Below are 9,893 nucleotides of genomic sequence, written 5' to 3'. Positions count from 1 at the left end.
AATAGTATATTGGGAGGATATTGGTGAAAGGATGGATGAAACAAGCATAACATTCATACATTGAGATTGTGGACTTTGATCCTCATAATCTGAGATTATAACATCATTCATCATTGTGCATTTTTGTGTGTGATGTATATATTATGTTATTATGCGTGTCTGTCTGGATGTAATATTCTGTGTAATTCTACGCCGTCAATGAGTAATATTCATTAGATGTTTTACTCCCTTTTCTTTCTATTTTTCTTCTATTCGCATTTTGTTCAGATGGATCGTTCTGCCAGGATTCTGAGTTACCGCTTGTCGATGTCCCAGGAGGGGGCATGGAGGATTGAGGAAAACGGTTATACCTACACCGACCCTTGTGCTTTTTGATGAGTGTACTTGTGTAGGGCAATTATTTTGCGAGTAGTTTTATTTGGGCGACGATTAGGATTCCGCCTTGTACTTCGTACCAACATTTCATAATATTCTAATGAAGTGTGATTCAAAGTTATATTGAGTTATATTTTTATTACCTTTAGGTTATGGTGATTTTGATTTTCCGCATTGTATGTTACTTAAAGTGATGTTCCGAAATGAAATGAATATATGGAAATAAATTTCATATGGCATCAAAAAAAAATATACCATTTTTTAGCAAGATTTTTTTTGAGTAATTTTCGGGGCGTTACAAGAGGTAAGATGCCTTATAATGGTGTAGCTAGAGGAAACAATACTAGGTTCTGTACTCACTGTGAAAGGACTAGTCACACAGTGGACACATGTTTCCTAAAACATGGTTATCCACTTGGTTATCACTACACCAGACCAGGGACATCAGCTAATGTTGCTAACAGTTTCCCTATAAAGGTTGAGCATGGACATGATAAATCATACTACCAGAATAAGGATAATCATGGTGTAGTTAAGAGCAACAAGAGTCAGAGCTTCACTTATGATCAAGTAAAATCTATCCTAGAATTGCTTAAAAGGAATAAAAATGATGGTAGCAAGGTCAATTCTGCAATCTCTGATGGTATAATAGCAATTAATAACATTGCATTGCCCTCGACATCAGGTAACAAGTGTGTAGATTGGTTGTTAGATACTGGAGCTACTGACCATATTACTTATGGTTTGCATCATTTTAGTAATCAAAGAACTATTTCACTTGTTATGATCACACTACCTAATTGAAGTAAAGTTAGTACTTCTATTTATGGTACAATTATTTTTTCTGATTTTCTTGTCTTGTTCAATGTTTTGTATATCCCTAACTTCCATGTCAATCTAGTGTCTGTTTATAAGTTGATCTAATCTCTACATTGTCATCTAACCTTTCACCTCAACTATTGTGCCATTGTGTAGAGTACTACCATGAAGATGATTGGTACAACTAGTTTAAAACAAGGCTTGTTTGTCATCAATCTTCTACCCAAGACATACTCATTTGTTTTTGTCTCTCATTCATCCTCTAGTCTCACCAATGAGTTCACTCTCTGACATCTCAGACTTAGTCATGCTCCATCATCTCTAATGAAGACAATGTCTAGTTTTTTTCTTTTATTCATGTTTGTAATACAACCCATATACCTTGTGATATTTGTCATACTTCTAGACAAAGGAGATTACCTTTTTGTAATAGCAACACTCATTCTAATAAAAAAATCAGTTATTACATACTGATATATGGGGTCCTTATTCCACTACTTCTGTTTTTTGTCACAATTATTTCCTCACATTAGTTGATGATTTACAAGATTTACTTAGGTAATCTTAATGAAAACCAAGAGTGAAACTAGACAGCACATTGTCAATTTTGTTAATCTTGTTGAAAATCAGTTTAAAACCAAGTTGCAATCTCTTAGGAGTGATAATGGAGTTAAGTTTCTGATGCATGACTTCTTCTCTTCTAAGAGGATCATGCATCAAAGCTCTTGTGTTGCCACACCTCAATAAAATGGTGTGGTTGAGAGGAAACGCAAACATATTCTTAATGTTGTTAGAGCCATTTTCTTTCAAGCAAATTTACCTTCCACTCTTTGGAATTTTACTATTCATCATGTTGTCCACATTATTAACAGGTTGCCTAGTCCCTTATTTCAAAATTCTAGTCCATATCAGTTACTCCATGGGTCATTACCTGCTTTAGAATCATTGGCGGTTTTTGGTTGTTTAGTCTATGCTAGTACCCTTGCTGTAGGGAGGGGTAAACTTGATCCAAGGACTAGAAAATGTATGTTTTTAGGCTAGAAAGATAGGACTAAGGGCTTCATTCTTTATGGCCTGTCTTTTCATGACATCTTTATGTCCAGGGATGTTATATTCTATGAAAGTTTCTTTCCCCTGTCTCCTACTTCATATGATCCTCCAAGTCCTACACATGAGTCTTCTTCTACTTCCCATGTTTCTATGGTTTCTGGTCATGTTCCTCTTGAGTCCACCATAATGTCTTCACCTGAGTTAAACACAAATCCTTTGTTTGAGTCAAACACATCTTTTGAGTCTTACACACCTTCTGAGTCAAACACATCATCTTAGCTTGAGTCACACACATCTCCTACTGAGTCACATACATATCCTACTTCAAATCTTCCTCTTAGACATTCCACTAGACAGAGAAGACCTCCCTCTCATTTGCAAGATTATCATTGCATTCTTGCTCACACTGTTGCCAAAACTACTACTCTTTCCTCCAAAATCCTCTATCCCTTGTCTTCTCTTATGGACTATTCAAGGTGCTCTCCTGACTACAAGAGGTTATGTCTCACAATATCTAGTACTCATGATCCTAGAACTTATAAGCAAGCTACTAAGTTGGCTCATTGGAGAGGTACAAAGCAAGATTGGTAGCCAAGGGTTATACTCAGTTGGAAAGTGTGGATTTCTTTGATACTTTCTCTCTTGTGGTGAAAATCACCACTGTTAGGACTGTCTTGGCCTTGGCTTCTATTAAGTCTTTGTTTTTGGAGCAGCTTGATGTGAACAATGCATCTCTTCATGGGGATTTGCATGAAGAGGTTTATGGTTTGATGCAAGCAAGTTACACAAGTCACTTTATGGTTTGATGCAAGCAAGTAGAGAGTGACACACTACTCTGTTCTCTACCTTGATTTCTATAGGGTATTCTCACTCACAAGCAGATCAAGCCTTATTCACCAAATCCACTTCCACCTCCTTCACTACTATATTGGTGTATGTGGTTGACATAGTTCTAGTTGGGGATAACCTTGATGAAATCTAATTAGTCAAGCAATTCCTAGATCAGACCTTCAAAATCAAGGATCTAGGTCCACTCAAATTCTTCCTAAGTCTGGAAATTGCTAGAAGAAAGGATGGTATTCACTTGAATTAGAGGAAATATGCCTTGGCTCTTCTTGAGGATTCAGGTTCCTTGGTTGCCAAGCCTGCCAAGATTCATTTTGATCCTTCACTCAAGTTACAACTTGAACAAGGTGAACCCTTTTATGATGTTCTCTGCTACAGAAGGCTTGTAGGGAGGTTGTTCTACCTCACCATTTCTAGGCTTGATATAGCATATGTAGTTCAGCAACTCGGTCTATTTATGTGCAAACCTATGGATGTGCACTATAAGGTTGCTATTAGAGTGCTTCATTATTTGAAGTCTTCCCTTGCTCAAGGGCTTTTTTCTCCTCTACTTCAGCTATTAAGCTTGTTGGGTTCTCTGATTCAGACTGGGCATGCTGCTTGGATACTATGAAATCCATCACAAGTTTATGCATCTTTCTTAGTTCTTCACTCATCTCCTAGAAGTCCAAGAAGCAGAACACAGTCAGTATGTCTTCCTCTGAGGCTAAGTACAAGACTCTAGGAAGTACAGCTTGTGAGGTGTAGTGGCTCAACTACTTGTTCACAGATTTACACATTCCATTGTTGAGTCCTGCCTCTATTTATTGTGATAACAGATCCGCCATCTATTTGGCCCATAATCCTGTTTTTCATGAGAGATCCAAGCACATTGAAGTGGATTGGCATGTGGTGCATGAGAAAATTCAGCAGGGCCTCATTCATCTCCTTCTCATTGCTTCGTCTGATCAGTTGGTTGATGCCTTCACCTTACCATTGCCTCCTGCTTCATTTCACTCTTTTGTTTCCAAGTTGGGTTTGTGTTCCATCCACCACCCAACTTGAGTGGGATGTTGATTTATATGATTGGATGTTGTTTTGGAATTGTTTGGGCATTTGGATTTTGATATATTCCTTTAGAATTGGATTGGTTTAAGCTTATGTTAGCTTAGTTTCATTTATTTCCCTTAGTAAAAAGTTGTTAGGGAAGTTATTTAACCATTTACTATATATAGTAGGTTGGTATCTTTTGTAATTCATTCTATTCAATTCAATGAGAATGAGTTCATTCGTTTCCAATTTATCCCTTTCTCTTAATTCTAAGATAACATTGTGATAATTTCTAGTCTTATATGAGAGATAGATATGGGAGATAGTTTTCTGATAAGTTGAAATTGTTCAAAAATAAGTCTTACATTATCTATTATCTTCTTTTAGATAGAGATATAAATACATGTTGAACTACTTATTGAATAGATCGTTATTTTACTAAAATTTAATTAATAAATTTCTTACTTAATAGATCGTTATTTGACTATTTTTAGATTAATAAATTTCAGAAATACCTTCATAATTAGGCTATAATCAAGATATTTCATAATAATTAAAATATAATGAATAGTTTAGTAAAAAACATATAGTTGATGAAAAGAAAAAGGTAATGACGGTTGGTAGTGTGAGTATTTGGCTTATCATAATATTTGACAAGGTATTTGGCAATAATTTCAATCACTATAGAGTTCTTGGATGAAGATTGTTATTTAATCTATTTTTCAATAAAATACTTTTTTAAAATTAACAAAGTTTTCTTTCTCTTCATATTCTATTAATAGACTCTCCAGTATCAGTATGCATGAATGAATATTACATGATAGTTTACAAGCGAGTGAGTATTAACCTTGTTATTGACTTATGAGAGACGGCTCTCTTCAAAGTGCTCGATATGTAAAACAGAAAATAAAATAAGTATGAGTATCAACTAAAAGAATTGAAGTTAAACAAATCAAGCATCTCATAAATGAGTAACTAATAATACAAGAGGAATATAATTTATTCATGGGGAACAACCACAAGTGATATATAATTACCAAGATTTTAAATATAAATTCAAGAACATCACAAATACCGATATGTTAAGGTTTTATAAGTCACAAAAAAAACCATATCAGAAACACAGTTATAATTACATTTGTGAGTAACTTGTGAAACCTAGAGGTTTTGGGTATTCCTAAAACCACGATTTCAGTCGTTATTTAAAATGTTATTATTTTTAATCCATTATTATTAGACTTGAAATCACACTTCAAAACCCACCTACAATTCATTTCTGAAACTCTAGTATGGGCATGTAAGGGTCAACATAAACGGCACGGAAATGAGGAAAACCAGCAGAAATCCCAAGTTCTTTAAATTGCTGTTCAGTCCTATGCTTCCCCTTAGTTCTATACATTGTCATTATGAATATGTCACCCCCTAACAATGCTTTTGTTCTCTGACTCTCATTAGTGAGCTCAGGCAACACAGGGTCACAAGCAATCAATTTTCCACCCACTGGAAGCGCCTTATAACAATTTTGCATGGCTTTAAGACATTCATCGTCGGTCCAAGCTAAAAGTACCCACTGCAAATTCATACAACACAAAAATAACGTAACACTAGCTATTTTATATACAGAAATTATTATCTAAGATGTTAATAAATATAACATTCATTTCCTGTTTTGCAATTATTAATATGCCAATACACATTCATCGTCGACTCTTGATTATTTGTGTGTTCCATAACTGTAGTGTATTTCAAGTTTGAATAAAGAGCCTTATATTTATAAAAGTGGACGCATTAAAGAGCATATAAGTGAATGAATTCATAGATGTAATATCTTAAAGTTTTGAGTCAAGATGTAGTGTCAAACTCACTTCTATATTTTTTTCACTTAACTCATAAAAAAATGTTATATATTCTGATAGATGAAGATTTCCTAACCATAAGAACTCTAGCCATTAATAAAAAATGTGTTGCATTACTTATATTAAATCTTAGTTAAAATTTATTATGGATATAGAGTAGTAAGAAAGCACCTTCATGAAGATAGCATCCCCACAGGGAACAGATTCCAATGCGTCACCACCCACGTGGATTACACCTATTATGGATATAGAGTAGTAAGAAAGCACCTTATGAGGAGTTACCTTCTTTATAAATTCTTGTGATGTAAAAACTGTGAATACATTATACATAAGTACCTGGGATATTTGGTGCACAAGCTACCATATCAGGAAGATCAAAGTTGATACCCTTTCGAACATTAGGGTATTTCTGCATGATCAATTGAAGGGTTACACCAGAACTTCCACCAACATCGACTAGTGTCTCAATCCCATGGAAGCCATTATAGGAATCGAGTATGTCCCTCATTAAGGGTACTGATATCCCAGCTAAAGCCTTATGAGTCAAATCCAAAGTCTCTGGCCTCTTCGTGTAGTATGATATTGCTCCCTCTCCATTTGCTTTCTTGAATGGCTCTATTGTTGGGTCTTCCACTGTTTTTCCAACCAATGGCCAAGCTCGCATTAATGCATCCTATATATGTTCATTATATTACCAACATTTACATTCAGTATATTTTATAAGCTCTTACACAAACACATAATATACAAGTACAGTATTGTTAAATCAACGATATTTTATTATTATTAGAAAGTAGTATATTTATTTGGAAGAGAAATGTTTGACGGTATTTAATAAGTTCAAAAAATTATATATTTATCCAATTATAAAGTGTTTTTCTGTTCCTTAATTACCCTCACAAGGAGAATTATGACAAAATAATATATCATACCCTTGTCCTTATTTGGGTTTGTCCTTTGGAAGAGTGACTAGCTTGTATCGTAGTTTGTTTTTTAAGGGTAATAGATAAAAATTAAAGATTTGAGAGTCATTAAATATACTTATGAAATGACTTAAAGTTTTTCATTTCTTTTTTTCTACTTCAAAACTCAACTTGTAAAACGGTGTCAAAATTGAACCTCAACCATTAGTTTTATACAATATATAAATCTCTAACTTTCAACACAATATTGGTTTTGCAAAACCGTATTTAATATATTCAAAAAGTAGATGTTGGAGTTTCTAATGAAAATCTGTACTGTTTTAATTAATTTTATAATGATACTTTGAAGTAAATAGCAATCTAGTAAAATAATAAGGAGTAAAAATGCTAAATCAGTTGTTCAAATATTCATTGTAAATCAAGTTTCTCTTATAAAAATGGGCATATAAAAGTTTGAAATATTAGGTTTAAATATATATTTTGGTCCCTGTATTTTTTTAGCTGACAATTTTTTTTTTGGTGATTTTAGTATCTCAAATCTCAAGATTTAACATATGTTACGCTTCTATATAAAAAGTGGAGTCAAACTTTTCTCCATTACTGGATAGTGTAATTCTATTTTCTAATGCATTTTTAAAGCTAAAAATATAACTTCTGTATTATTATTCTTTGGTTTGTCAATATTTTTTTCATAGCCATCTACTGTGTGATGACATAACTACCATATTACCAAAAAAAAACTAATTACAATAATTGAAAAAAAACTTAGAGATCAAATTCACTGTGTAGAGACTAAAGGGGCCAAATTGGCTAATCATAAAAAGTTGGGAATTGAGATTGCAATTAACCCTAAAGATTAAAATGATCACCATAACACTAGTCTTTTTAGAATTTAATTAATGATCATTTGAATCTTTTAAAGAATTAATTTTACACTATGTAGTGACTATTTTACATTTAACAGACTTTTGTGTGTTCATTTTCTTTGAATGAGAACTTGTCAATGATTCTATTACTATATTTTATTCTAAAATCAATTGACTTTTTCCCTTTCTGTTCAATTTTCACTCTTTATAATCTCCATGTGATATATGTTAAATTGTTAATTGCTCCACCATTTTTACTTTATTCATCTTATATTTCTCTTTAAAAATAAAAAAAATCAGTATCTACTTTTTTTCTTGCTTGTCATTTTATCTTGAGAAAAAGATGTATTTATATAAGTTTTATATATTATTATTGCATCATCTACCGTTGATATTTAATCATTATTAACTTTTCAAGAAAAAATATTTCAAATAAATAATAAATAATATATTATATGTGTATAAATCTTAATATTAACATTACAAAGATATTACACTATTTTGTCTTATCTTCATGTGCATTAGTTATTTAAACTACTCCTGTTGAAGAGGCGAATAATCTTGATAATTCCAAGAGACAATATATTATTAAATATATTTCGGTCAAAATATATTATTTTACCTTAATAATTGAAATAGCATTGTTTCAATATGTCTAGGGACTGAGATCCTCTTTTACAAAAATTTGATGTCTTTATATCTCCATCCAATAATATTCACAAAATAATATTAAATATTAATTTATTTATTTTTATATTTTTCAATTAAATAATGTATTTTGATTGACTTAGTACACTAATAGGAATATGAGATCTCCCTCCTATGTCTAGATGTGGAAATGAGACATTCCATATATGTGCATTTATATTTCCATATTTGTATACACATTTTTAGATAATTGTTATGTAAATATAATATTCATTGACAGTGTAAAGATTTATACAAAGTTAATAAATTATCTTTTATTTATTCTTATTACTTTTATATAAAATTCAATGATAATTAAAAATAGATTATAGATAATGTAGTGATTAATTAAGAAAATTGAAAATTTTAACCTGATGATGGTGGAGGATATAAGCTGCATAGGATAAACCCTCCTCATCAGCAACTAGAGTCTTGCCAACATAGGCAAGGGAGTATTTCCTTTCACCACAGCTACTCAAGTGCTCAGTAAAGATGTCATAGCAAACCAGCAAGCGGAGGATGCGTTGGAGGTTCTCGGCGTCGCCGCCGCCATGAGGACGGAGGCGTGTGAGAATTTGTGAGGCAGAGAGTGGAATGTTTAAGCCATTTTGCCATATGGCATCAGGGACCTTAAGTTTAATAACAGTAGTGAGGGACATTGGTACACTAATCATGTGTGCTATTTCAAATATTACAAGTCTTGCTTTGCTTTGAGACTCTTTAATGTTGGTAACTCCATTCATTTTCTCCATTACTATGTATTGTACTTGCTCTATAAACTCAAAGGTTGCTTATTCGATTTGAAGGGAAGTGTGTTATTAGAAGAAAAAACTACACAAATTTATAAGCGCTCTAAAACAAAAGCGCACAGCATACTACTATTGACTAATTCACCATTCAACGAGGTGAAAATAACACATTAGGAAAAACATTTATATATTGATAGTGTGAAAGTTTTATATATTATCAGTCTATTATTAATCATTTATTTATAATTATTATTGACTCTTATAAAAAATAATAAAAATAAATGATAAATAATATAGTGTCTATGCATAAATTTTTACATTTTTCACTTTAACATTATTGACTAATGGATGATTGAATAGTGTGGACAAAGTTAGATATAAAATAATTTGTAATGGAGGCTACAAGGTTAGGTTAGGTGGACAAGAATATTTTTCCTGCAACCGTGTTTCAAATCATGTTTCACATTAATAATATTAAAATAAAATAGAAAAAACGATCAATATTTAATTTTCTGTAATTGTAATGTCTTATTTTTATTAGTTCGATATATATTTTGGAATACAGTTTGAGACACCAGATATTTGTACAAGTTAGATTTATCATACATGTTTGTATATTATCAACAAAGTATTGGTCTAGTAGTATAAAGTCTCGCTAGATCTCTAGGATGACCAAAAGGTCAACAATTTGAT

General features: G+C 32.2%; 1 protein-coding gene across 1 annotated transcript; it reads right to left on the bottom strand.

The window, feature by feature from the left end:
- Window positions 1-5,341: 5,341 nt before the first annotated feature.
- On the bottom strand, window positions 5,342-9,256 carry LOC109337621 (caffeic acid 3-O-methyltransferase-like). The gene is made up of 4 exons (XM_019574633.1): window positions 8,823-9,256; window positions 6,312-6,648; window positions 6,147-6,211; window positions 5,342-5,689 (listed from the first exon to the last, which is right to left on the bottom strand). Exons 1-4 carry the CDS (start codon window positions 9,201-9,203, stop codon window positions 5,390-5,392), a joined length of 1,083 nt encoding a protein of 360 aa, XP_019430178.1. The 5' UTR covers window positions 9,204-9,256; the 3' UTR covers window positions 5,342-5,389.
- Window positions 9,257-9,893: the final 637 nt, after the last annotated feature.

The sequence above is a fragment of the Lupinus angustifolius genome, unplaced genomic scaffold, assembly GCF_001865875.1.
Source record: "Lupinus angustifolius cultivar Tanjil unplaced genomic scaffold, LupAngTanjil_v1.0 Scaffold_9_22, whole genome shotgun sequence".
Lineage (NCBI taxonomy): Eukaryota > Viridiplantae > Streptophyta > Magnoliopsida > Fabales > Fabaceae > Lupinus > Lupinus angustifolius.
This window is presented reverse-complemented; position numbering and strand designations above follow the sequence as displayed.